Source organism: Typopeltis vanoorti, chromosome 15, assembly GCF_054136105.1.
Source record: "Typopeltis vanoorti isolate ZY-2024b chromosome 15, IOZ_Tvanoo_1.0, whole genome shotgun sequence".
Classification (NCBI taxonomy): domain Eukaryota; kingdom Metazoa; phylum Arthropoda; class Arachnida; order Uropygi; family Thelyphonidae; genus Typopeltis; species Typopeltis vanoorti.
This window is the reverse complement of record NC_143563.1, coordinates 68,278,386-68,306,340: the sequence shown is the minus strand read 5'-3', so window position 1 is coordinate 68,306,340 and position 27,955 is coordinate 68,278,386. Positions and strand designations below refer to the sequence as shown.

The window sequence follows — 27,955 nt, the reverse complement described above, 5'->3', positions numbered from 1 at the left end:
GTTTCCCAGAGCGCCTGTCTCTTTTAGAGATGCCCCACGTAGTTCATCGCACTGTGTCTCGAGTCGCCACTCTGTGTCTTCAAAGAGAAGGAAGTGGCTTTTTAGTAAGAAAGGTTATTGGAGGAGTCATTGAAAATTGCGATCCATTTTTATTATTGGACCATATTGGTAAGTTAGAAAGATTTTTGACATATCGAAGTAATTCATTTTTTTTTTTGCTTTTTACTGTCTGTTAGTTTGATAACCACTACGTGGAGTTAATGTCTATCACATCTATTCAGGTCCAATCACATACAAGCCTGGAGAAGCTGTAGGAGCACCAGACCATCCACACAGAGGTTTTGAAACAGTTACTTATGTAATTGAAGGGGGTGTAAAACACGAAGATTCAGCAGGAAACAAAGGTGAGATAATTTTTTCCCTTTTGCATGAACTGCTACATGTAGAAAATCCTGAACATTGGGTTCTTTTCCCTAATATGAACTATTCTGCGATATTTTTATCGAATGCACCTTTAATATGTGATGCAAATATTTATGCAACACAGAAACAAAATAGTTTTGATATCCGAAATACATCATCAATATCAAAATGAAAGAACGTTTTACCATCTTTGTGAAATAACCAATTTTATGTAAACCAGAAAAGGCAATTGAAATCATTCATTTGTAAAAAAATTAAGTCAAGTAAATACGTTAAGCTAGTAAATGCCAAGTGTGTGATTTTTAATAATTGTTGAATGCTATTTTCAGGGGAATTGCGCAGTGGTTGGGTGCAGTGGATGCGAGCAGGACATGGAGTGGTTCATAGTGAAATGCCAACTGATGACCTTGTGCAAGATGGCGGCACTTGGGAAGGATTCCAACTATGGATCAACCTGCCTGCAAAAGTAAGCCGCATTTCAGTTACGTTAATGTTCAAAAATATTTAATTATCAACTTACCTATATTAGTCCTTGCAGTGTAGTGTAAAAGAGATCGTGCAGATTAGAAATGAAAAGTATATGGGGTCACGCTGGTGAAATATATTAGCATGGCATCTAATTGCATAAACTCCTATATGGAAGTATACATTGAGAACGCAGATGTGACAGTTGACCGAAGGATAACTGGAACACTGGATATTATTGCTCTTTGCTTATTTTAGGCATCGAAAAGCAAGAATCACTATAAACTATTGGATATAATGTAGTGTGCACGTGAAATAGAAGTGGACTCATTCGAAAATTCCGCATGCCGCATTTCGATTTTCCTCCATCCTTCTTCAGTATCACTATTTCGCGAATTATTTAATCTCACCTTATATTTCTTTATATATTATGCCCAATATACCGAGTTTAATGAACTATAGCATTAACACGCATTGTCATTGTAAAATATGAAATTATATTCTTCTTGTTCAGTCGACTCACGTTTCATTATTGTCAACAGCTATCTTCAGAGTATCTTAACTTAAAGACAGTATCAATAGCATGCTTCGATTAATCATTGATAGTTTTCCTTTCATATTTTGTATTTGCTAATCGTGTTACACCGTATGTTGATAACCTTTTACAGTCTGTAGAAATAATTAATGCAAAAAAGGAAGAGTACGCGATTAACCGTTCAAACCAATGGTTTGATATATATTTGCTTAGAATAATGGATGTGTAACTTTCTTTGTAGCTAGGGAAAAAAACAGCTTTCAACTAAGAAAGACGTACATATATATTAAATTTTCATAAATGTTTTGAGATTCCACCTCTGTTATAAAGGACTCGATGAATCTCTTTCCTAGATTGCATTGAACGTATATATTTGGTAATAACTTGATCAACTTGGTACATTGTAATAATTACCAATACATGCTATGCTGTCGGGGACATCCTTTTTATAGTCTAAAAGATAGACACTTATGTAAATAATGGAATGGGCAAGTGTTCAAGAATCTCAATGATACCTCTCTTATGATAAGGATGGTGATAGACTGGGCATAAATACTAGTATATCGTCTACTGTCTTTTTCGAATAGATTGTAAAGCTGGGACAACCATTTTTTACTTCTATTTGGCACGTAATAGAAGGCTGCTGTTTGTATTAACCTGTAGACAGAGGCGGCTCGTGCATAGGCACTACAGAATTGCAGCACCCCCAATTTTTCTCGATATGTAAATATATTTATTAATTTATTTATATTTGCTTGTAATATTTAATTTTATCATCAACAATCCTATACATTCTCTTATTTTGCATAAAAAATAATAAAAATCCATCTTGTAGCACTTAGGACGCTAGCAGCACTGTGTTTACCACAGTGTCATATTGCTAGTATTTGCTACGCGCGCAAGCATATGCACGTTATAGTGAGATACGAGCAATTAGCGTAATGTAGCACTGTCCGTCGCGCAGTTTCACTGTTGTTTATATGCAGTTTGCGCCAGTAGTAGAGTGTTTGTATGCTTATCGTGTTTACTCCGTCTCTTTAAATATTTGGACATTACAATTAAAGACATAACATTTGTTATAGTTTTTATTTTAGAACATTATTATAATGGATTTTATTTTTAATTAATTTTGAATTATACCAAACTGTATAATTTTATCGATAATAAACCATATTTTTTCATGGTTTAATTTTTTTTTACCATAATTTCGATATTTTATCCAAACACGTATACACTGTACTTACAGTATGTATGTATATTTCGAAAGTTACAGCACCCCCCCCCCCCCCCACGATTTCAAGTCACGAGCCGCCACTGCCTGTAGGTAAATTTTATTTGAAGATTGAAGCTGTTGGTTTTGGTTAAGAACACAGTCAACTCATTACCAAAAAAAGCACGTGTAGCAACGTGTCAGAGACTAAATGACATTGGCTGATAGATGAGACTAACAAGGTTTAGAAATCACTCTCCAAAATGCTCCATGAAATATATTCATTTTTACAGCTCCAATATTAATGTTTTAGATATATAAAAATGATCTATAAATGTATTTTAGCATTTTGTATGGTAGCGAAGGTGTCATTTGCCATAACCGGCAATAATTGGTAGGGATGATATTATTTATACAGACTTAAATGATGGCCTTTTGGCCGTATAATATCTTTACGAGTCATTCGAGTAGTCTAGAGTGATTTTGTAACTTCGAATTTTTTTAAATGTATGAATGTATGCATATGTGAAAGTTGGATATATACACTCTGATTGGAAAGAAGTTAACGAACATCCCCATGGACAAGGTGCCATGTAACGAGTCACGTATTTGTAGCCCGTATAAATTGGAGGAATATGATGCTCCCAAGTCAGTGCAACTATGGCTGGGTGAAATGGCTGCGTGAAGGGAACTGACGAAGTTTGAAACAAGCACTGGGATAGGATGTCATGTTGCAGGCCTATCTGTTCGGCAAACTGTTGAAAAATTGGACCATCACAGGTCTACAATCAGTAACAGCATACTGAAATGGAAGCGCAGGGAGTAAACTGCAAGTGATACTCTCAGTGGACATCCCCACCAGGCTCACCGATCGTGACCGTAGGGTTGCTACGAAGGATAATATGTAAAAATAGCCATTCGTCGGTCAAAACGTTGACCGAGTGGAACACGAATCTGCACAAAAACATCCGACATCCAGAACCGAGGCTCACAACATGGGTTTCCGTGATAGGACCGCAATATGCAAGCCCTACATTACCTGAACCAAGTTGCAGCATCGTTTTCATCGGTGCAAAGAACGTGTACAATGGAACGTGGAAGCTTGGAAAGCTATGTTAATATAGCGACGAATCGCTCTATACCCTCTACCAAGCAGATGGATGGGTGTAGGTATGGCGGATGCCAAGTGAACGTCTCTTACCAGAGTGCGTATTTCCAACTATGAAACTGGGAGGTGGTGGTGTGATGGTATGGTCCTGTTTTTCCTAGTTTAGACTCACCCCTTTGTGTGTGTGGTGCCACGAACATTGAGCTCCGAGAGTTATCTGAACATTCTAGACAATGCAATGCTTCATACTTTGTGATGTTTCTACCGAAATGACCATTGTGTCTTTTAGCAAGACAATGCTCCGTGTTGTAAGGCTGCTGCTGTAACTGCGTAGTTTGTAGACTACGCAGTTACAGCAGCGTAAGTTGAGATCAGAGCAAGGCCAGTCAAACGTCACCACATTTGACTGGCCTTGCTCTGATCTCAACCCTATTGAACATCTGTGAGATTAACTGGAGCGGTGCGTGAGGTTAAGGGACGTCCATCCCACAACAGTCCAGGATCTCATCACGTGCCTACAGGAAGAATGGTTCAAAAGTGATCACTATCCTACGGTTGTGGAAAGTATGTTCCCGTAAGATTGCTGCAGGTATCGTAACGAAAAGGTCTTACGTCGTGTTAGGGCGTGGACCATGGCTATTTGTTCCTCACACTATGCTGTCCGTTGATCTCTTTCCAAATAGAGTACATCCATTCGTGAAACATATACAAACCTATCATTTCTACGTTAGTTCTGTGAGTGGACTAAGGGTTGTACATCTAGGAACCCTCTCTAGAGAAGAAAGATATAACATTTTCAATTCTTTCGCCTCAGCGGTGGGATTTGATCATATGTTTGCTAGAGTATCAAATCTGGAATCTCCCGATTTTGACCTCTTTGGCTAAAAACCTCTACCTCATTCTGTCAAATTCACATGCTGACTCTACCGGTCTACTAATGGCAACAACAACTGAGAACGTTTCGATTTCCATTTTCTAAATGTCACTTTTCTTCAAAGTGGGCAGAGAAGCTGAGACATTTGCAATCACAAATAATCTCTCACACACAAATTGTTCACATGTCCATCAGAATACCAGATAGTCTCCACCATGCCCCAAACATCCTTGACCTCTTCCTGATTGGCGACCCATTGAAGAACGCTATGAATGTTCTTTGTTCGCTAGTCAGCTCAGACTACAATCAAATCTCTTCCATAATGGTGCAACATCCATGTGTTGTATGGTTTTACAAGAAAGACAAGTAGACTTATCTTCGCAACTTCTACTTCCGCCTCATTTCCTTTAGATTAGTATTTCCGACTATTGGAACTTATGCTCAGAACGAATCATCGAATAAGATGATTGTGCAAAGACACAATTCTGGCTTGCATCCAAAACTCCATCTTCCTATACTGCATTCACCAAAAACCGGAATAACTGCAAGAGAACTATCAACAGGTCGAAAACTGACTTTGAGAGAGCCAAAGGTATTCTGGTCAAAACTGCAGCCATGCTTTCAAGTTTCCAGCCAAAACTGCTTGCCTTAATTTCTGCCCAGAACTACTTCCACCGCTGTTACATCCATATGGTACTATTGCATCATCACCCCCAGAAAAATCCAGCCTCCTGGCTTTTTCTGTCTCCTCTAATTCTTGCATAGCTGATCATGGTAAATGTTCCCTTCTAAACACTAAATGCCTCATTTGACCTTTCCTAGTCCTGATGACATTCCTTCGATTATTCTAAAGGTCTCTGCACCAGAGTTGACGATCACTATCTCCTGTTTTTTGTTTCACTTTTGCATTTTCTTATTCCACTGGTATCTATCCTAATCTGGAAATTAGCCCACACGCAATCTCTTCCTAAGGAGGGTGACAAATCTTTACATTCTAACTACCGTCCAATTTCTCTCATCTCAATTCTTTCAAAAGTAATGAAAAGAACTATTACTCTCAATGCTATCTTGAAGGCTCAACTAATAAAGAACTGCCGGTATGGATTTCGTCACTACCAATCAACAGACCATCTACTGACCTATGTTACATATCACTAGACAAACACCATGCAAAAGTTTAGTAAATCTCTGTCTGCCCCTGACTTCTGCAATTGGGTAACTAGCTTACTGACTGGACGCTCACATAAAATGATGGTGAATGGTTCCTTATCTTCTAACTATACAACCGATTCTGGGATTCCCAAAAGGCTCTGTTGTTTTGTCACCTTTTTGCCTTCTATATATAAATGATCTACTCCAGCTGAACTGTCAATCTAGTACACAGTTTTGCAAATGATAGCACGCGCCACTACTCTTCATTTGGCATAAACCCTTGCAAAGCACAAATTACCACAACCTGCAGAACTTTATCTTCAATTACCTTAAATTCTGATCTTCAAAACATTCATCAATGAGGTTTGGATAACCTTATCAACTTCAATGCCGTCCAAACAGATCTGCATTATTTTCCACGCACCAAAAAAAACCCTGTTGTTCCGGTCTTATCCTTGACAATACTTATTTCTCTATTTAAGATGAAATTTACTTTTATTGACTAACTCTAATCTCAAATCTCTCTTGGTACAAACATATATATCACAAATATTGCCTGCTCTGAATCCATTAAATCAGGTCTTGTATTTCGCTCGAGGCGTTATTTCAACTCCAAACAGCTCCTAATCCTATACAAATGAAAAATGCACTGACCATTGAATACTGTTCTCATATCTGGGATAATACACCTAAGAACTTCCTATAATACTGGATTATATACAAAACAAAGAGCAGTTAGATTGGCTGGGAATCCATTTCTCACTACTACACTTCACTACTTTCACACAGCAGTTCCGTTTCAGCAGGCTGAATCTTCTATAAATACTTCTATGGTTCCTGCGTTCATCAGAATTGGTATCAATAATTTACCCATCCTCTATCAAATCCGTTCAGATTCATGCAATAGCACCAGTCATCACCCTCTCACAGTTCAATTCCAAACCTTAAGTGGAACTTGAACCATTGCCTGTTATATAGATGACAGAAAGAGATGCTGTCAACTAAGTAGAATTTTTTGTCTTCATTGACCTTTTTTGTTTTGATCTTTTAGAAATGTTGAGACGATGGCAATGCTTTCATGGTTAGCAGAAGATTTCATAGTTTGCATACAGGAAGTAGTAAAAAAGTAAGAGTAGTACGTCCAGAGCCAGACATACTGAGATCTCCACGATATTGTGTGCAGTGACATTTTCTTATTGCCTAATGAAGGCAGATTTCAACTTGGCTGACTGTTTCTTGTTATTATAATTCAGTATGAGAATGAACAGAAGCAAATAAGCATACGTTTGATATAATACTGTTTTATTTTATTTCATTTTTAAATGAATGAATTTTATCAGTGGAGATGGCACTTGAAATTCTCAGCGACGTTTTGTATATTTGCATATCGTAGCTGGTTGAGGTTTATACGTCAATTAAAAAGGTCAAGTTTGCAGATCCAAAAATCTATGCTTGTGAAGATCCGTAACATCTGGCTTGTAAAGATCCATAACATCTGGCTTGTATATAATTCAATTCATAGAAGTATTAAATAAATAAATAGTGTCTGCGCAAAGAAAATTGCATCGGTGCTGTTTAACTATGACAAAATAATCCGCTTGCACTGTTACTAAAAGTATAAGGAGATGAACGACGCCAGAATAACTCAACAGTTTTAGCCACCAGTGGTTTGGATTCTTATGGCTTCGCGTGTCTGAACTCCCTAATCTAATCAAAGTACTGTTTAGTTTCGCTGAACTTTCAACAATTTGCTTTAATACATCAACTTGCTGACCATTGATCAGTGAATTGCAAACCAGTTACTATTAAAATTATATTATTCTCGAGGAAATGAGAGTGATAACAGTACAAGTTTTCCCTGTACTGTTATTATTGAATAAAACCGTATTATATGATAGAAAAGTAAATCGCAAAGGAACTGAATGCTAGTCTACTGCTGTCCTTGTTGGAATGTGTAAGAAGCGTTTATCATGCTTCTTGACACGCTTTGTGTGGACAGCTATTAATTTTGGTACTCGCTGTTTTATGTAGAGTTCATTGGACTATCTGTTTGGCATCAAGTTTCACACATTAATCATTTGAATCGAAGAACGAGGAAAATTGACGTTATCAGAGGAAGAAGAATAGTATAAGATGTAGCTTCTTTCGTAGTGGTTGCAGTAATCAGCGTGTGCGTGCGTGCGTGTGTGTTCATAGATTAAATATAGACAGCATTCTTTTCTTTTTTTTTGCTTTTTTTCTTCCTGTAGTTATTACAAGTAGCTATTACAATATCTCTACTTCATTTTTTAGGACAAAATGTTGGAACCGTGTTATCAAGACGTTCCTCCAGAAGACATCCCTGTGGTGACCGATGAAGAAAGTGGCACAGTCATAAAAGTTATAGCAGGAGAATGTAGAGGTGAGTCTTTCTCATTAAGGAATTATCTCATTTATTTTTCATATTCCAATAAATTAGAGTCGTATGGTATATCTGCTTTTTTTTTACCACACTTTGTAGGATGCAAAGCAACTATAGCAACAAGGATACCTATCATATTGTTAGATGTCCATCTTCCAGCAGGTCGATGCTTCACCCACGAAATCCACCCTTCTTATAATGGTTTTGCCTATGTCTGGAAAGGCTCCGGATTTTTAGGACACGACTTGAAGTCTGCTGAGACAGGAACAGTTGGTGTTTTAGGACCGGAAGGACACTCGTTTTTCGTGAAAGCTGGGGACAAAGAAGGTAAGTAAACATTTTCTCTTCTCTATAAAACGGAATGCAAATACCAAACTATATTAATGCTTTTTATGTGGCTGCCATTGTTTATAACCCTGTAGTACATTTACTCCGTCTCTTTAAATATTTGGACATTACAATTAAAGGATTTAATTGTAATGTCCAAATAAAAACGATCATGTATATAATTTGCTTTGCCTATATTTACAAACTGAAAGCTCAAATGAGCTTCGGTTTTGTTCAGCGTTATATTTTCTGTTGTGAACCAGCATCAACGGATATAGTTAGACACAAGAGAGAGAGAGAGAGAGAGAGATGGACAAAATCAAACTTCCAACTCAGAGGTATTGTTGCGGTAAAGGTATGCCCAACTTAATGAATGACAAACCTTCATTTATTACCAGCAGATGGCACGAAACCTTAATGTAGATTTCACACTAAACAGTTGGGAATACATTTACGATAACTAAGTCTCTTTTCGTCTATTTATTTATACTTGGACACACGAGTATATGCCGTGCATTAATAATGATACTATTTTCATTTTTTCCCGTTAACAGATTGCAGCATACTGTTGGGAGCTGGTTTGCCGATTAATGAGCCAATAGTCAAATATGGTCCTTTTGTGATGAATTCCGAAGAGGAAATCCAACAAGTAAGTTTTACTTCCCATTTATTTTGCCTTTAGAAAATAGATGGTTTGATATTTAATGACTCAAATGGGGAAGAAGGTTAAAACATTCTTTCCAAGAACAATAATAATTAGAATCGAGTAAATAAGAAGGGTACGCCCTTCTTCCTTACAAACAATACATTATAATAATGTGAAAAAATATAATTTTATAGTCTGTTGTTTTTAACATGCGTTTACCAAAAAACGATATTTGCGAAGCTAAGAATGATTCTAATGATTCTTTTACGTTAAACCGAAAAGTACCTGTAATTGTAATTAATATTTCATTCTGTCTTCAACCTCCCGCTGCAAATTATAAACCGCATTTGTTTGTTTTTGTCTAGGCAATTGACGATTACCGAAATGGTCGATTGGGATTCGTTCCTTCCACACCGGATGGTGAGAGTGGCGGCAATCTTCTCCCTCCCGCATCGGAACTAGTCAATCACGATAGCTGTGCAATGACTAGCAGTTCCAACAGCCATTTGGATAATAGTGACGATGAAATACAGCAATGAAATTATTGCAATTAGTTGAAACGTCGAAGTAGCACACTCATCTACCGATTATTTGTTTTGTATTTTTTTTTTTTTCATTATTCGCTGATCTGTCACTGAAACGAAACGCGACAACCTTTAGGAAACTAGAACAGCTTGTTTCTACCTGCTGTTGTACTGCTGCCTGTTACGATTTTTTTTTAAATCTGCAAGTTACTTCATCCTGTTACATACGCTGCTTTTATAATACTAGGCCACTGTTTTTTCCATAAAGAGATATTATCTCTTCCTATAATCGCTCGACATGAAAATCTCATGGAAAGTTTATGCACATCGTTATTTATTGACTTGTTAGAGATCTAATGCGAATAGTTAAAAAGAATGATCTGTTAAGAGATGGTTGTTGTATGAAGTAACGAATTAAAAGCTGTTGAATATTTCGAGTCTACTTTTTCACATATCTTTACGAATTTTATCTTTTCTAGTTTGTTCGTCTCAGCAACCTTTGATTCATTTGTGTTTCAAAACGAATTAAAGATTCTCCAAAGGGTGTTTAGACTCCTAAATTGTACGTATTAGGTCCTTAATTCAATCGCATTCAACAGAAGAGTATATGTTCTTCTTATTCTTCTCCCTTGTACGTGTTAGGCCTACTGGCCTTTACGGAGCTATCTTTAGCCCTTCTAAACTGTACCCGTTCCGAGGATAAGGTGGTTAGCCATGTGCCTTCCGGTATATTCTGTGACTGTAGCTCGTGTGTTCACGGGGCCGGTTTGCCTGCTTTGCGGGAGGGAAAACCCTGCTGTCCACGCCCAAGACCGGCTAACTTGGCCATATCTAGAAAGATCCTTAAGCTCCTCACGTCGACAACGGGAATCGAGCCAAGGACACTCTTTCTCCGGCATATGGTTGCGAAGCGCATGGTCACTAGGCTAACCGCGCGGACAAGAATATATGTTCTTTGTTTATTATATTCCTTTACGTATATCTTTATCTCTGCCTCCTTAGCTCAGTCGGTATAGATTGAGCCCTTTGGTCGAAAAGTCCTGGGTTCGATTGCCGTCTATGATGTGACGAACCTTTATCTGGTCTCTTTCGACTAAAGGTGAGTTAGCCGGTCTCGTACGGACGTAGAGTTTTTTTTTCCACCCGGAAACTCGAGTTTTTCGTCTCCCAGAACAGGCAAACTGGCCCCGTGAACACAAGCATCAAAAAAGATGGGATACACCGGGAGACATAGGGCCAACCAAATTATCCTCGAAGCGGTTGTGGTTTTAAATCGTAACGGGCTCCTAAGCCTAATACAGAGATATCTCTATCTCTACGTATTTTATTTCATTACCTTTTTCATTTTTATGTTTTTTCGGTTTTTCTGTGTGTGTGTGTGTGTGTGTGTGTGTGTGTGTGTGTGTGTGTGTGTGTGTGTGTGTGTGTGTGTGTGTGTGTGTGTGTGTGTGTGTGTGTGTGTGTGTGGCTCCCACCTACTAATGGTTTCTTTGTGAACCTATAGTGCATTCATGTCGTGGGATTAAGGATTTTTTTATACATCTTTTTATTGATTTTATATTTTTGTATTTTTCTTTTCATTTTATTTTTTAACTAAATCGGGAAGCCCTCTTGAGATCAAATATGCACCTTTTTCAATCCAGGTCAGGCCTCCGATAAGCCTCCAACATATTTAATAACGTTACTTTATTTTTGTTGTTTATCACTTCTGAGAATTCGTTTTCATTTGTGGACTATTTTAAAGATAATGTGATTGCTGTTTGAGATTCTATTGAGAAATAAAATAGCAATGAAATAGATTGATTAATTGACTGTTTCAAAATGATAGCGTATTTTACAGTACATTTTATTATTTTTTTATTTTTATTTTATTCTTTATAGTCGAAAATGTTTGTTTTATTTTTCATCTTATTCTTTGTAAGTCTAAAATTAATATTTGCTTTATATGATTTTTTTCTCAAAGGCAAAATCTGAAAGAGTAAAAACTTTTCGCTATTAAAGCAATAAAAATCAGATAAACAAACCTGGTCCTGTCTTTTGTAAAAGAGTAATGATGAAGAAATAGTTGATGATTCTGTTATTGTACAATACCTTGAGACTGATAGCATCTCAGACCAATCCGAAACTGTGTCTCTTCCACACCTACTGATCGAAAAATTGTAACCACGTATTGCTTGGAGAAGTCAGAGTACGTTAATAGACCCTGATGCCAACAGAGTAAGTATGTATAAGAAATCTGTGTTTATCTTTAAAATTAACGTTTGAGTACTTTATGTAAAACCCTCTTATGGTTGTCTTTTCAAGAGGTTCCAACGAAGGTTTCAATGAAGGGAGCTTAATTCCCAGGGTAAGCTTTCTTGTTGAATTAAAAGGCTGAGTAAGATTTCTCCCATGAAAGGATCAAATCTGAAAGAAATAAGAGACGGCTAAAAGATTTTTAATTTAAAAATCACTTGCACGGATAAAATTTTCTGCTCAGGATTTTGCTACGATAAAATAAAAAGTGATAACCGCTGAACTTCGGAGTGTGGACGAAGCGGTATCGACAAATAAACTTTCGATTTTTTTAAAAATAAATGTTAGATTCAGGTTAGTCGACTAGCGACCACAACCGATTTTATTTCTTTGTGATACAATGGAATCAACCCGAGTATGATTCCATCTTAAAGAAGGATGCTTTACGGAATTTCCCATTGTCATTCTTTCTTCTGTTCATTTCAGATGAAAATTGGCTTCATTTAAGTGTTCATTTTCAGAATATGAAACAAAAGTACTTAGAAACGTCAATTCTACCTTGTGATAGTTTGCGAAAAGAAAAAATGCAATTTTCTTTGAACAGAATCCAAGACTTAGTATTATTGGCAGTGTTCGCAATCCGAATATAGGAACATACTAAAGCTCATCCTTAGTGTGTTCCTATAGTTCCAGAAGGAAATATGATACTATAATCTTTTTATAGTAATTTCAGCCATATAAAATTCGAAATTTAGACACTAAAAGAACTTCAGAAGGACTGTAGCTTTTAAGAACTGCTGCTGGGGAAAAGTTGGTCCACATCGTATAAGTAATGAGAATGAAAAGAAACAGTCGTATTTAGCACTATGAGTTCGAAGTATTCATATATCAGCATGCTAATACTGTAATTAACATGATATAAGAGCAAAAGCTTATTAGAACACACGTAACATATTTATTACACACCACTGCATCAAATAATTATTACGAATTAGTTAAAAATATACTTCTCATGCTGTTAATTTTTCTCAGTCTCCTAGTCAGTAATATCTATTAATAATATGATTTTTTCAATGTTTTATAAATAACGTTTCCACAATTGTCCGAAATCCTCTTCCAATATTTTAAAGAATCTCAGATTTAAAAACTTTTGCTCCCAGTACCATAAAAGAATCATATTTTCTTTCATTTTACTTATAAGTAGCGTTTCAGATATTCCTTAACTCCAGAGAAACCGCCCCACATTTCATTTATGTTAATCTAAGTTAATGTAAATCGGTCCTACCAGGAAATATCCATAGAGTTTAATATTACCTATTGTTGTTGCATAGAATTACGCAGAGGGAAAATAAAGCTATGAGGTGATGTGTTATGTCTGTCATGTTTTATGTGAAACCCACAAAAGGAATTTAGCTTACTGAAATAAGAGCAAGACGACCTTCTCTAGAAATTTAAAATGGAACTTATTTTTTTTTTTTTACATTTCGTTCCTAGAGCAAGCCTTCAACAAGATCGGTCCCACACCTGTGTATGAAATTCATTTTTATAAACAATGGATTTCATTGGATATAAAAATTCATATCCAAATCGAGACTACAGTTTTCTCCCTTTGAATATGAAGGCTTTAGTTATGTTAGTTTGGTTCCATCAACTCAATCATTACCCTGTATAAAATCATCTGCAAACTTTACCAGTAAGAAGCCAATTCAACCATCTTCTCCTAAGGAACAAACATGCTCACATTCAAATAATTGTCACATTTAAGTGTTCTACTATTAACTAGAACCATCTCCAAAAGATAAAATTCCACCGCTAGTGCTACCTGGAGTCTCTTCCGTCCCTTGTAACATCAAGTTATTATACTTTGGGCAAACAGGCAGATTTTTTTCTATACGCCTTTCTGAACACCAATCCAACATTTCATCCAAGAAACGGAAACACATCCGCTCTCGTGGTACATGGGATTAGTAACAGTAGCCACGGGATTCTTTGGAATGACGCCAAATTACTACATCGATGTTCCCATAAATATGAGCATCTCTTTGAAGAAAGTTCCGAAGTACTTCGGCATCGCCCAAATCTCAGCCTTAACGATGGACACTCCATGCCAAAAATTTTGAAAATTGTTAAGAACTGTGCTGTTTAATTATATATAAGTTTTATTACATGTAACACATACGCTTCATTTTTTTATAATACACACGCACACTTGAATTGATCCTAATAGTATCGGTTTTTATTTGGCTGTCTCGCGACTTCATTAAACGAGAGATTCCATCTTTCATATACCTTCATTGTTTAACGTTTGGATTTCTGTTTTTACACTCAAAGTGATGCACGATACATAAATCGAAATATCTGTTATTAATTCATCTTAAATAGTTTTCCAAATTGTGTCTACGTGTTACTTATTCCGAAAGTTTAAATATGATGTTTGCAATATTTGCTGTTGTTCTCTTTTGTTATCGAATAAAGAAAGAGTAACAGAATAACAAAAATTTTAGTAATTGAATATCATTAATGGCAGAAATAAATTCCGACATATTTCATAATCTCAAAAAAGGAATTAACAACTCACACAAAGCAAGCTATAAAGGTAAGTAGATGTACATGAAATGACTCCAATTGCTTAATACTAGAAGCGGGACATGGTTTAGAATTAATACAGAACTGCATTGAGTCCCGATCTGAATCCTAGAGAAGATTTCAGGGAAGAGACAGCACCTCGGTTAAGGGTAAAACCAGCAATAAAGAATATGGCCGCCATTTTGGTGAAGAAATAGTATTCCTTCACCAAAATGGTGAAGAAATATTTGTGTCATTCCCAGAAAAGCAGCATCTGTAATAACCCATAAAAACAGTATGCCAACAGTGTGATAAGGTTAGCAAAAATGAATGGGTTATGAAATTTTCGGGTATCTATATGATCGACGCAATAGTATAGATATAGATTGGCCATCGCTTTCATGGTGGTTCTCTTCTGAAAAAAGAAATAAGTAGAAGAATAAGGGGATAATGATATGTTTTTATCAAAATACAGTACGGTTAAGATTTGACCTTAATTTATATTTCTCAAGTTGTAGATTATAAGGTTTGTAAGGGGAATGTAATGTTCTCAGCAGCAAAACGCTGAATGGAAATTTTATTAAACGAATAATCGTCAAATGAATGAAAGATATAAACAAAGGAAAATGATAGGCCAAAGAATGGATCGTGGATTATCCTACCAATCGAGTGATTCATTCCATCTGGCCACCTAATTTCAAAAGGTAAAAGTAAGACATGGGAGATGGAGTGATTACAATTCCAATATTTCAATCCTAAATCAGATCTTTTAATGATAATGAAGAATGGTTACTCAAGTTTCTTGAATCCTTTCTATTGCATTGGTCTATAAGTGTAAATAGTTTTGGTTGAATTGACAGGAAATAATTATTGATGATGCTAATCAGGGTGAGACGATTCTGTTTAGTGTAGAGGGCTTATGATTATTGAAGAATGATGGAATTTGTTATTATGAAGTGTGATAAAAATGTTTCTGGGTTTTTTACCACTGCGAATGGCCACATTTACTTTTTATTCCATGCTGATCATTCGAAATAGTAAAATCGGGACTTGATATAAGTGACTCAGTGTTCGTGCTGTCGTCGAAAACATTTGTAAATGTCACGTGTTTCGAACGTTTTTGAATCGTAAAACTCTGACATCATCAAGTGTTATCTTTAATATAAAATCCAGTTTAAAAAAAGAGTCAGTGAATATCAATTCTGAGATGAAAGAAGAGCAGTAGTCATGCGGGTTTGGACAGAAAGTTCTAAACGAATATCAAATCAGCAGGAAAATTGTCACCAATCTCCAGTACTCATATCTCTTGCAAGTTAGGGGGTTGTTTACTCCCCAGATTTTTCTATAGCAGTCGCAAAACGTTTTAATTGAAATGTTTCACAATTTTACTCTTAGAAATAAATCGTAGCGTAGAAATCCACCAATGTCCAAAACTGTGAATAATCAAGGTCAATTTAATTTGGAATCTTAGCGGCACAGTCGGTTTCGATGACACCCTTTCATTGGACAGACCTGGGTTTGAATTATTAGAAATTTTCTACCGATCCCGGATACTAGAGTTTATCGTTCAGCAACCAGGCTATTGCATCCAGGGCCATTCCGTGGATTTGCGCCACCTGAGTGCAAATTTTTTGTGTCCCTCTCCCCCCCCTTCCATTAAAAAGGTCAGTGCATTATGTGTATTATCTGGTAATGTTAACTACCAGAGCTTCAAGAACATGAATATTTTCGTGAGATTTTTCTTCCTGATGTTCAGTATACAAACTCGCCGTCTATTTGTATACAAATCTTAAATATAGACGATAGAGGTCGCTCAAGTGTATGACAGTTGCTTTTAATGCGATGATTCAAATACTATGGACTTTACATCAATCATTTAAATGTTTATATTTTATTTATGTCACTAAAATTTCAAAATTTGAGGTGTGCGTTCGTACCTGTGAAGTTTTATAAAGCTGTGGCGCGTGCTACGTAACTAAAGACCAGAAAGAGGTTCACATTAGACAAACCAGTTTCTTTTCTCAAATCGGTTTGGCGGTTATGGCTTAGAATGGTCATAGTACGAATAGCTTTATGCGAATCACTAATAAATACCAATACACTATTTCTAATTCTCGAGTTATGATGAGTGTTACTAGCTTTATTCATACCTTCCTTGATAAAGATGATTTGAATATCGTAACTTAACACTTCGCTTCCCTCCTTTGATTTTCCTCGTACCTTTTTTATCTGGATTTTTTTACATGTCATACTGATACATATTGTGACCGCAGAAGAGGAAGTGGGAAGTTACAGAAGCTAAAGCCGTGAACAGTTAATATGGCTGTAGAAGGCGTTTATTATTATTATTATTTTATTTTTAATTACGCAACATGCGTTCACTTTAGAAAGATTTTTTTATATTCTTTCTTTTCTGAATAATTATTTCTGTAGGACTGAATTGTTTGAACTGGTATTTGCTATTCCAGAAAATGTTCTTCCCTTCCCTCCCTGAAGATGGCGCGGTAGGTGTTAGCAATAGTTAGGAATTTTAATGGCGCCCAGAAGATTCTTAGGTTTCAGGTAGTTATTTGGAATATTTTTGTGCGCAAGTAATATGTGGTCAGAAGAGAAAAATTCTGAGATTTGGATTTCAGACAGCGCGCATTAGACATTGGGCCGATTATTTAGGGCTGAAGAACTCTTCTATACAGGATAACTATTCGTGGGAGTGTGAATTGAGTTGGCGCATGCGCCAACTCCAAGGTACTGTTCTTTTGTTTTCTTTCGTAGTGGTGCAACTGTAGAGGGGAAATCCACCTCGGCAATTAACCTGAAGAAATTGGTTTGTCACTACCAGCGGTTGAATGTAAATATAGTGGGTTGGAATTAGTCGAAATTCACTGGATTAGAACTGACAATAATAAGAGAAAAAATGAGATTAATAATATTAAAAACTATGTTAACAGCTAAATAGAAACATATTCCAATTATATCATTACAGAATCGACTTTTTAAATGCTATTTGGTTGGTGAATTGAACTTTTTCAAGTACATTGAACTCTAATCCTTTACGTGATGGGGTGATTCATAAACTGAATCACCTTTATCAATCAAAGGATTTTTAAAATAAATTATTTTCTCCACGTGTTTTTTTAAAGAGTGCTCCATATCTGCAACACAACTAGACCTTTGTTTCAAGTGTATACTGAATATAGCATTTTTATTATGACCGATTTTAATGATTACAAAATAGATTCATTTGGATGGTTTTTGAGACACCCTATTGAAACATACTTATTCCTGAAAAGGTTTTTTTCTTTCTAGTAATAACATAAATTGATGTTTGAAATATGATGTTGATGGGATTAGTATTAATAAAGAAATCTGAAGGTATAACCCTTTTGAGTAGGTCTCCATGTAGCTGGTTTAATGAATGTACAATGTGTTGAGTAACTAGCTCATCAGGTATACTCCATCACACTAACGACATCAATGGATCATCGGAAACACTAGCCAGAGACGTGGTTGATGAACACTCACAATAATTAGCCGACCAATTAAATGAATCCATCATGTTTTCTTACTATTATGATTACATCCGAAGTAACTGAGGTCATTAAATGACCTCAACTGAATGAAGCCAAGTAATTGAAGTCTATGAGAGGTCACAAGTCGGGTGATGGGCAAAAGAGCATTTGCTCGACACACATTCCACTGGAGACCACTGCCTACATGAAAAGTATTTGCCTATAAGGGTCATTTTCTATTGTTCCTAATTAATCCATCTGCCAACAGCAGTTGCTTTGAAATAATTCACCGACCAATTGCCATACTTTCCCATTCACTGGATTCTTAACATGGCTGAGGATCAGTAGGATGAAATAGTACAAGCCGTTAATCGTAGAGATTCGTCACAGTCCAGTACGAAGCAACTGCTGGATGTAATCGATTATGCATGGGCCAGCATTCGTGTGGATTGCTTTAAGTTCGCCTAGTATAGCGAATAATCGAATTTAAACTGGCCGCTAGGCATAAAATCCACAACTGACTTCTAGTTCTTATTTTTACTCTGTAACAAGAAGCCAGCATTTTGCAAATTAACCACAGACCTGCTCTAGATGACACAACAAAGGCGTTCAAGAATTTCACGTTTATAGAAGAGGATCTACTTCCTTTTGCCACGAGATTTCGAAATGATACCAGATTTAGTTGCCATAAGGATCTGGAAGGGGTAGGACACGACTGGGCAGCTTGGGGACTTAAAAATTAGTGAATGTTAATGACTCTTTCCTAACTAATCACAATGCTAGTTTATGTTAAGTTTAAAATGTAATTTGCGACTCAATGTCTTGGGTGCATTTTCCAACTATGCGTAAGTTCCAATTAGTCTCATTAAACCAAACACGCGCAATGTTATGCTTTTCTATTTAAATAATTTATATTATTTAATATTTTTTACCAAGGAAAGTGTACTCCATAAATTTGGATCAGATTTAATGAGATATTAGTAGAAATTAATCTCTCAGTTAAAACTCGTTTTAACTGACCAACATTGTCTGAAATAATATTAATCGCCATTTAAATCGATAAAGCAGAAGTGTTCACGTCAATGCTAAATCCCAAATGCAGTAAAATCAGCAAACTATACAAATAGCTTGTAATTAAATTGTTTTATAGCTAGCTAGTTACATTATGTTTTATTAGTTTTTCATACCATAGTGAGTTAAGAAGCTTCAGTCAAACTCCCTAATAAAATTTCATCAAAATCCATTCAGCAGTTCATTTTGTAACGACCAGCAAATGATTTTTGTGAATGTTCATTGTATACAGTGTGTCTCAGGTCGCGAGATTGACGTAGTGAATGAAAGTCAGAATGCGTTAGAAAATTGTGATGTAACACCAGATAGCACAGAGAGTGAGTTTAAAAGTGATACAGTTGATGGTGAAAGTAAAAGTACAGAGTGAGAGAATGGTTTGACTCATATAAAAAAAAATGAAGAGTTAGCAGCAATGAGGGAGATAGCTCGGTTGCGCGGAGTGATACATAGGGCGAAGCAGCAGCTGGAGCGATTACAAAAATGTCTACCGAGTGGATCAGCTAACAAAAAGAAGCAAGTGCGTGATAAGACAACATAACGAGAGTATATCAAGAGTATATCTTCCTGGCTGTGATATTGCAGGAATGAGAGAACGAATGGCTGATACAATAATAGAAGTGAATGAAATGGAGGTGAATAGTCTATTACAGAACCTTAATGTAAATACACCTGTGGGATTTGATGGTATACTAGCTCGAGTCTTACGTGAAGCGGCAAAAGAATTGTCAGTTCCTTTGACCATATTGTTTAATTTAAGTCTCAGCTCTGGGTTAGTCCCGAGGGGATGGAAAGAGGGAAAATAGTTCCACTGCATAAAGGAGGTTCCAAGACTAATGTTGCAAATTACCGACCGAACAGCATATCAGGAATCGTTGTCAAGGTTTTGGAGATATTAGTCAAGAGCAAAATACAGGAATGGATAGATGGAAATGGGATACTGTATGGAGGACAGCTTAGTTTTGTGAAGGGTATATCATACTTTGTAATTTGCTCACGTTTTATAATACAGTGACGGCTGAACTGGATAAGGGTAATGGGTTTACAGTGATTCTACTGGACCTTTCTAAGACCTTTGACAGGATCTTTTGACATGGAATTCTAATCAGTAAACTGCAGCACATGGGGATGGATATAGGATTGGTGAGATGGATAGGAGGGTGGTTGATGGAGAGATATCAGAGAGTGGTTTATTCAGGAGTAGAGTCCAAAAGAAGGCGTGTTATTAGTGGTGTACCTCAGAGTTCTGTTCTTGGACCACTTTTATTTAATTTGTTCATTAATGATATAGGAAAGAATCTGAGAGGAACTGTTCATTTATTTGCTGATGATGCAAAGTAGAGCAATAGTGAATGCACATGATGTCAAAATTTTGCAGGATGATTTGGATAGTCTGGGCTAATTAGAATGGATGTCAGTTTAATGTAGCAAAGTGTAAGGTTGGAAAGAATAGGCAGTATATCACATTGGTGGAACTGTACTCCAGGAGGTTGACTAAGCCAGAGATTTGGGTGTGTAGATGGATAGGGAGTTGAAGTTTAGGGGGGGGGGGGGCACATAGAAAAAGTGGCTAAATCAGCTCATCAGATCACTTGGTTACTGAAGAATACTTTGTTGAGCAGAGACAAGCAGGTTATTATTCCTCCTTATCGAGCTTTGATAGTCAAAGCACAGTATCAAGACCCCATCTTGACTACTGTGCGCAGATCTAGGCACCAGGGTTTCTTGGTGATGGGGAGGAGGTAGAGAAGATCCAGAGGCGAGTGACCAAGATGATAGCAGGTCTATGGAATGAACCTTACGAGAACAGGTTGAAGATCTGTGGGTTACAGAAATTGGTTGATAGGCGGAAAAGGGGTGATATGATTGAGACATTAAATTACTGAAAGGTTTTTACAAGATTAATTCAGAGGAAATTTTTCAGAACAGGTCTGGTGATGGGAGAACTAGGGGCCATCCATGGAAACTGAGCAAGAGTGTGGCTAGCAAGGGTGCCATGACTGTTAATGAGTTCAAAGCAAAGTATGACAGATACTGTGCGAATGCCGAATAGTTCTTGATATGATGTTCAGGGCCTCCCTCAATGAGTCTAAGGACTCCTTGGAGTTTCACGTAATAATAATAATAATAATAATAATAATAATAATATATGCTTACTCAGTAGTTCTGACTTACAGAAATTATTGCACTGTTAGCATTTACAAATTTTCTTCCATTTAAGGTTTGCATATTACTCGATAGATGGCAGCACGTAGCAAGAGTAAACACATGTTGCATGAAAATATAAACGAAAGTCTGCGCTTGAAAAGATACAATACTTGCATTAATATTTCCCAGATCACCAGTGATAACTTCGCTGTTTAATAGTGTGTGAACTGTAATTGAGTTGTGGTGCCGAAAAAGGCCACTTAAAAAATAAATAAAACACGCTATAGACAGAAACTAAAATAATAAGCAAAGGGCAGCCACCGTTTACAGTTCAATTATAATGAAAAAAATCATAATCCACTGGAGGCATATTATAATTGGATTAAGTGGAAGCTCTTACGTTTGATGTCGCACCGGGAGTATTTTCCCAATGTGTAAGGAGTGGGTTCAAAGATTTGAGAGGGATGGGGGGGGGGGGGAGAGGATATGTGTTTCTAAACACATATCCGCTATGGGTATGTGTTTTGAAACACATATCCATTGCGGATTGTAATTATTTTGCAAGACTGTTGAACACACCATACAAGAAATTCCTAATGAACTGACTTATCTCGGTTGGCTAAAATGATTTCTCTTATGTTTATGTTAAAAAGTAAGTTATCGAATCAAGCGTTAGTGCTATTGACATGAACCTCAATCGTGCCATCAACATATCCATTTATATATGTTGGCATGATCGGAAAATATGTGCGATAAATAAGTGATCATATCAGAAATGCATTATAAAACTTTGCCTAACTTGCATGTGAAACAACATGATAGAAATGTTCGGTACATTCGCTTTCCTATGTTAGAAATAAAAACTTCAATTGAATTAATTTGAAATTTAAAAATGCATTTGTACGAAAAAGGGTCATGGGACGAATGATATTTCTTAATGCCATTAAAGCCTAAATAGTTGAGTCAATATCAGATGTTATAAAGTTCAAATAAGTTTCGATTAAAGGTGTATTAGCCGGTCTGATTCGGGTGGGGAGGGGGGTGGAGATTTCCCTTGCGAAAACTCGGGTTTCGTATGGCAAACCATCCAGAGAACAAAAACACTATACTGGTCGCACAAGTTAGTAATTTCAGCAGTAATTCCAACTAATTCACTCCAAATTGGACTTTCTTTTAAAATTACAGAGAATCCAGAGATTCTTTTACCTTCGGTGTAATTCTAATGTGGTTAATTGCGAACAAATATGGAAAAGCAAAAAAATAAAAAAAAAACAACTCTATGAGTATTGCTCACATGCGATTTTGAGCAGAAGTCCAAAGAGATCAATCCACATAACACTCCATGGCACAAACTTAATTATTCATGCTCCGGAAAGAAGAGATGTTTGAATATACAGAAATAAGTTTCTGAATTATTATTATTATTACATGACACCTCCAGGGAGTCTAAAGACTCATTGAGGGAGGGCACATCCTCTACAGCTCTCTGTCTCCACCACTCAATCCACCAACAACGAACCGCAACTATCATCATCTATACCAACGCCATCTTCCAGCTACCACTGGTATTTTCACAGACAATCACAAATATCCATGCCCAGGGTGGGATTCGAACCGCAGCGTTTTGGTTGGAGAGCGGATATGCTAACCACTCGGCCAATAATTATCTGAATATAAATCTTAATTTAACTTATTGAGACTGCTACTCAGCTATGATACAAAGTCATGTCAGTGAGAATACACTCGATACACGTTTTGCCAGTTTGCATAAAATCCACATGAATAATCTTTCCTGATAGAGTAAGTTAATCATGCGCTATGCTTACTCGTTTGTCTTCACACCTAATAAAGTATTAATTCTACTTGATTTTCTTTTTGCTTTAATAAAGGCGACAAATGTTGTTTGTCTATCCACCAGCAAGCTCTTCACTACTACTCCTAACAGTATTATAACAATCTCGCCCAAGTACATTTCAGTATCGGGGTGGGCTTAGAGTTACGTCGTCCCATTAACCTAATTTGGAGGCTAATTACGGTACTACTTTTTTGTTCCCCAAGCCACTTTCAGGCAATTAAAAATCACCACCCACCCGAAGACATTTCCCCAAAATATCCATGTCACATTAGACTGATCAGCTCCACTCAACTGTCTGTTTTTGCCAAACAGAATATTTTTCATTGGGCCAAGCTGGTAGCCGAAATCCTCTCTATGATCTAATCTGACTTAAACTAGATTAATCGGTTTTCTTTAATGCTAATTCACTGAGACCTGGTGGTAGGGGTTTTAATAAGAAAGAGATTCTTCAAAATGTTTTAACGTCAGAATAACACGTATTATACGTTATTGAGCCCGTTGTCTCAATCGGTATGGACATGTCTTTCGTTAGAAAGACCAAGGTTCGCATCTTGTCTTGGATGTGAAGAAGTTTTTATAAAAATAAAAGCTTTTCCGCTTCAATACGAGTTACCAAGTCTGATATCGAGATGGTAGAGTTTTCATCTCGATATCAGTTAATCCAGTCAGAAGACTGTGTGCATTAACAGGCATCATACGTTGATCTTACAGCCTTAGTTGTTTCTACTGTAAATCAAGTAAACCTTGTTGAAATTAAATTTGTTGTTCTTCAACTTTCAAGCCTTTAAAAGACATTGCAAAATTATTGCGCTGCATTTTGATCTTCTAATCGCAAGAGGTCATTCATTCGTACTAGCACTCAAGTAGTTCAATCGCCCCCTTAATACACAATCAAAAGTGTGCTAAATACTTCCCTGTGAAGTTTTTTGAATCTCGGCCAAATTTTCTGAATGACAAAACAGAATAGTGTGAATGAAAAGTAAAGTGGTTGTGAGGATTTCTGGTACTCAATTTGTTCGAGGTTTATTGATATCACTTTACTTGGCTGCCAACGAGGTACTTGAAACATTTCAAATCATTGGCTAATATCACGCAAGAGTTTGAAGTGCTATTTGTAAAAATGGTAAATTTTAATAGGGATTTAACCACTGTTAAGTCCCTATCATATTTATTTTTATGGCCATTTGTACTTGTATAATTCTGCTTTGACTGGATGGATTTTAATAAAATGTAATAAGTTGGATTTGGTTTAATGCAAGTCATTTTTATTGAAAACGATAAACCAGAACGACATATTATACTGTATTATATTACAAAGGTCAATAAAGTGCCTAAAGCACTTTAACGAAATAAATATAGCTTTGAGTTCAATTGTTGTAATGATAATAACAGTGGTAAAGTGATCGAACCTTTTTTCCAACTTTCTCATATTGTTAAATCTAGAATCTGAGCTATAAATAAATTAATCCGCTAAAGCCTTTATTCTCCAAATGGAGCAGGAAATAAAAGTAGGAGAGGTCATATAGGTCTTAGGCCAGCTATCAGTGATTGGTTGTCTTCGATTTTAAAGGATAATTAGGGCTAAATAGTCTCACTGATAGCTGACCCAAGAGTATCAGTGATTTTAAACGACATTCAGGGAAGATAGTATGGCAGACAACTCCCGCCAATCGTGGTCCCCTAACACTATATATAAATTTCTGAAATAGTGTAATGCAAGTTCTATGGTAGATTTGTTTGATAGTTTAAAGATCTATTTTTTACTAATTTTAACGAAAAATTGAAGACGTAAGTTTCAAAGCATTCCAAATAATCATGAACTGAATTATGGAAGAAAGCAATTTTAATTCTTACGTGATTAATTCTTACCTGAATATCTTTTTTTTTTCTTTTTTTAATTGGAAGAAATTAGGACCTAACCAGTAACTTAACAAATTTTGTAAGTTGATCGCTTTGTGATTAGTGCTGTTTAAACTACCCATTCTTATTTTTCTAAAACTGAGTGAGAAAGTGTGGTTCTATCTGTGGATGCAATATGAAAAAGTTCAAAAACTTCCAACTCATGACCAAGACGAACAACTGCTCATTAAATAAATATAAATAGCGATATCGGTTATTATCCAATTTCTTAGTTCCATGTTTCTTGAGTTCGTCTATGTCTAGGTGGAGCTTCGTATTACAGGAATTGGTTATGTTTATACATAATCTAGCCGGTTCTCAGCCATAACGGTTGAAGATCAATTGGTTCGAATTTGGGGTTCCACTGCTGTTTACAACTAATTTATATGAATAATGATAACTTTTGTTTTTTATTGTAATTCCTGTTTAATTTTCTGATTTTTTTTTTGTCTTCGGTATAAGACATCCGTTTGTTTTAGTTTTCGATATATTTATGTGTTTATCTCCATTTAAAAAATATTCCAAAGTGAGCTGGAATCAAAAAATCATTTGAACTAAAAGTTATCTTGTACTCTAATATTTCAGTGATCAAGAAGATATTAATAGCCCTAGAATTCCGAAAATGTTTTATTAATACTTGAGGCCGAGTATAGGCTTTTTGTAAAGCTTTCATAAACTTCACTGACTAGTGTTCTGAACAAAACCGTCTTCGCTCAATAAAACCGATTTAGTTGTGCATATATATATATAAATAACGGATGAAGATGGATAGCCGCGATGTCTATCATTGGCTGTGATCTTCAAACTAGACAAATGACAGCATTACTATTTATTAAAGGAAGACATATATATACATATACTCCTCTTCTAACTTAACGTCTCTAAATCTCACATTACCTTTCCCTTGAAATGCAACGCGATTTCAAAGACCACATTGTCGTCTTATCCGATTCACGCAGTTATTTGTGAGATAGGTTGCATTCGTTCTTTCGTCTTGAAGATTCTTTTATCATCAACCAATACTAATAAATCCTGCAGATTATCTGGAGTATACATACAGCCTTTAGTCACTTTTGCTATTGGCTTAAAAGATGGATGAGCCCAAACGCGTCCATCGATTTACCTGAAGTTATTGGTGAAGATAAGCTGCTACCATTGTTGATCTAAAACCTGAAGAGGATACTTTGTATAGAATGGTTCTGGTACTTCCTTTATTAACCTAAAATTGTAACGAAGATTTCGTGTTATCGAAGAAAGACAAAGATCAGGAGAAGAATGAATGAAAGTTTACTATCATTATCGTATTGTTTACCATGATTATATGACGCTGAACCATAACACCTATTTCTCGAATATATTGTAGTCTATTATCTCCAATATATAAATATAACAAAGTGGACAGTCGATCTCAATTGGAAACGTTTTTCTCGAAGAAACAGTATAATTGATTTTTCCACTTTCTCCGTCTTGGATCCGAGTAGTCCTAAGAACATAAGCCTTCAATGGATTCAAAATTGAAGTGTTTCATGATTTGCATGTGAATCAAGTTTATTTGAAAGAAACGTCAAATAAAATTTGATATAAAAGTTACAACTGTTCGCAATAAAATTATCCGCTCATAATTTCAATAATAAATAGTTTTCTTTTAAATGTTTTCTCTCCGAAGAGATATGTGCAGCGGAGTACCCTCTCGTGAGGAGTCCTTACACAATGATAGTTGAAAAGACTTAATGTAAGAGGAATAATTTTAACCGAAAGAACTAATTTAGCTGAAGACTACACCTCTCTCACCACCATGCGAGTGTGTGGGGGTTCTACTTAGTGTTTATTGGTAAGGAATTATTTGCACTGAAGATATTTAGATTAGTTCACCAGAAAATCATCTTTTGACTGTACTGAGAATTATTTAGTTCTCTCTCGTCACCGGAAGAACATGTAAAGAACTAAAGTATTACCGTTTAGTCTATCCAACTACAACATTGTATTGATGTGGCCTGGATAAGCTAAACGGATGTGTTTCTATGATTGTCAGTACTGTAGCGTGTGCTGCATTGTGAGAATAAATGTCCCCTGAAAGCTGTTAACATTCATGAAAAATTTTAGTTTTTTTTTTCTAATTAAAATTTTTCTCCAACGAAGATAATACGTAGGTTTAGTTTTTCCTCTGACTCACGCTGTAGTTACTTTTTATAGACAACTCCACGGTCCAGTGAAGTTAGCATGACTGACGTCTTTGTGAGAGGGCGTTGTCATCAATCATAAACAAAAATGTGTGTGAATGTTAAAAGCCATTTTTAAATGAAATCTGGATTTCCAATTTTTTTGCATTTACTTCTCGCATGAATGAGGAATCGAAAACAAAAATATTTGAGATGACTTTTTTTTGGAAAAGTGAATCAGACGAAGGGCGTTGTCCTTGAATCACCCAATTAAAAGATTGGATTTTACTTTCATTATTAGCAATGTCATCTTAGAATGAAATCTCCGATCATAGCCTCCTTGCTTTAGGACGCCGTCTTAATCCTTTAAAGTGAGAAATAAAAGAACTCCAATCTCTGAAATGCTTATGAATTATCAAACCCAGAAAGTTCAGGTAAGTGATTTTAGAATTACCACCCCCCCCCTTAACTTCCCCCACGTCTATCTAGTTTTCTTCATTGAACCTCTGTCTAGTCACAACTACTGAATAACATAATAAAATTGCAGATAAAGGCCAGAAAAAACTTCAGATCTGTTGCTATTTATAGCAACCATGGTAACTGCAATTTCACCCTCTCTCCACGTCATCGAAGTTTACCAACCAGTATTGCGTGAACAGAATTAAACCTGCTTGCTCCGTTCAATTCTGAGCATGAATCATTAAAAGAATTCCAAGTACGCAGTCTGATTTCTAATCCAACAGTTTCAATTCTTCCAGGTATTTAATTCGGAGCTGAGAATCATTAGCTAGCAACTCATGATTTACTGCTATTTGTGTAATTCACATTTCTGAACTGCACTCCAAACGCATA

General features: G+C 36.2%; 1 protein-coding gene across 1 annotated transcript; it reads left to right on the top strand.

The window, feature by feature from the left end:
* Positions 1 to 29: 29 nt before the first annotated feature.
* On the top strand, positions 30 to 9,680 carry LOC150098847 (uncharacterized). Its single transcript, XM_090405763.1, has 7 exons — positions 30 to 168; positions 282 to 404; positions 753 to 889; positions 8,060 to 8,168; positions 8,268 to 8,495; positions 9,050 to 9,144; positions 9,507 to 9,680. The coding sequence occupies exons 1-7, from the start codon at positions 30 to 32 to the stop codon at positions 9,678 to 9,680; spliced, it is 1,005 nt and encodes a 334-aa protein (XP_090261889.1).
* The last annotated feature ends 18,275 nt before the right edge of the window (positions 9,681 to 27,955 follow it).

Coding starts and splice junctions, on each gene's coding strand:
- LOC150098847 (XM_090405763.1), top strand. CDS start 30: ATGCCCCACGTAGTTCATCGCACTGTGTCTCGAGTCGCCACTCTGTGT. Junction 890..8,059: donor GGATCAACCTGCCTGCAAAA/GTAAGCCGCATT, acceptor TTCATTTTTTAG/GACAAAATGTTGGAACCGTG. Junction 8,169..8,267: donor TATAGCAGGAGAATGTAGAG/GTGAGTCTTTCT, acceptor CACACTTTGTAG/GATGCAAAGCAACTATAGCA.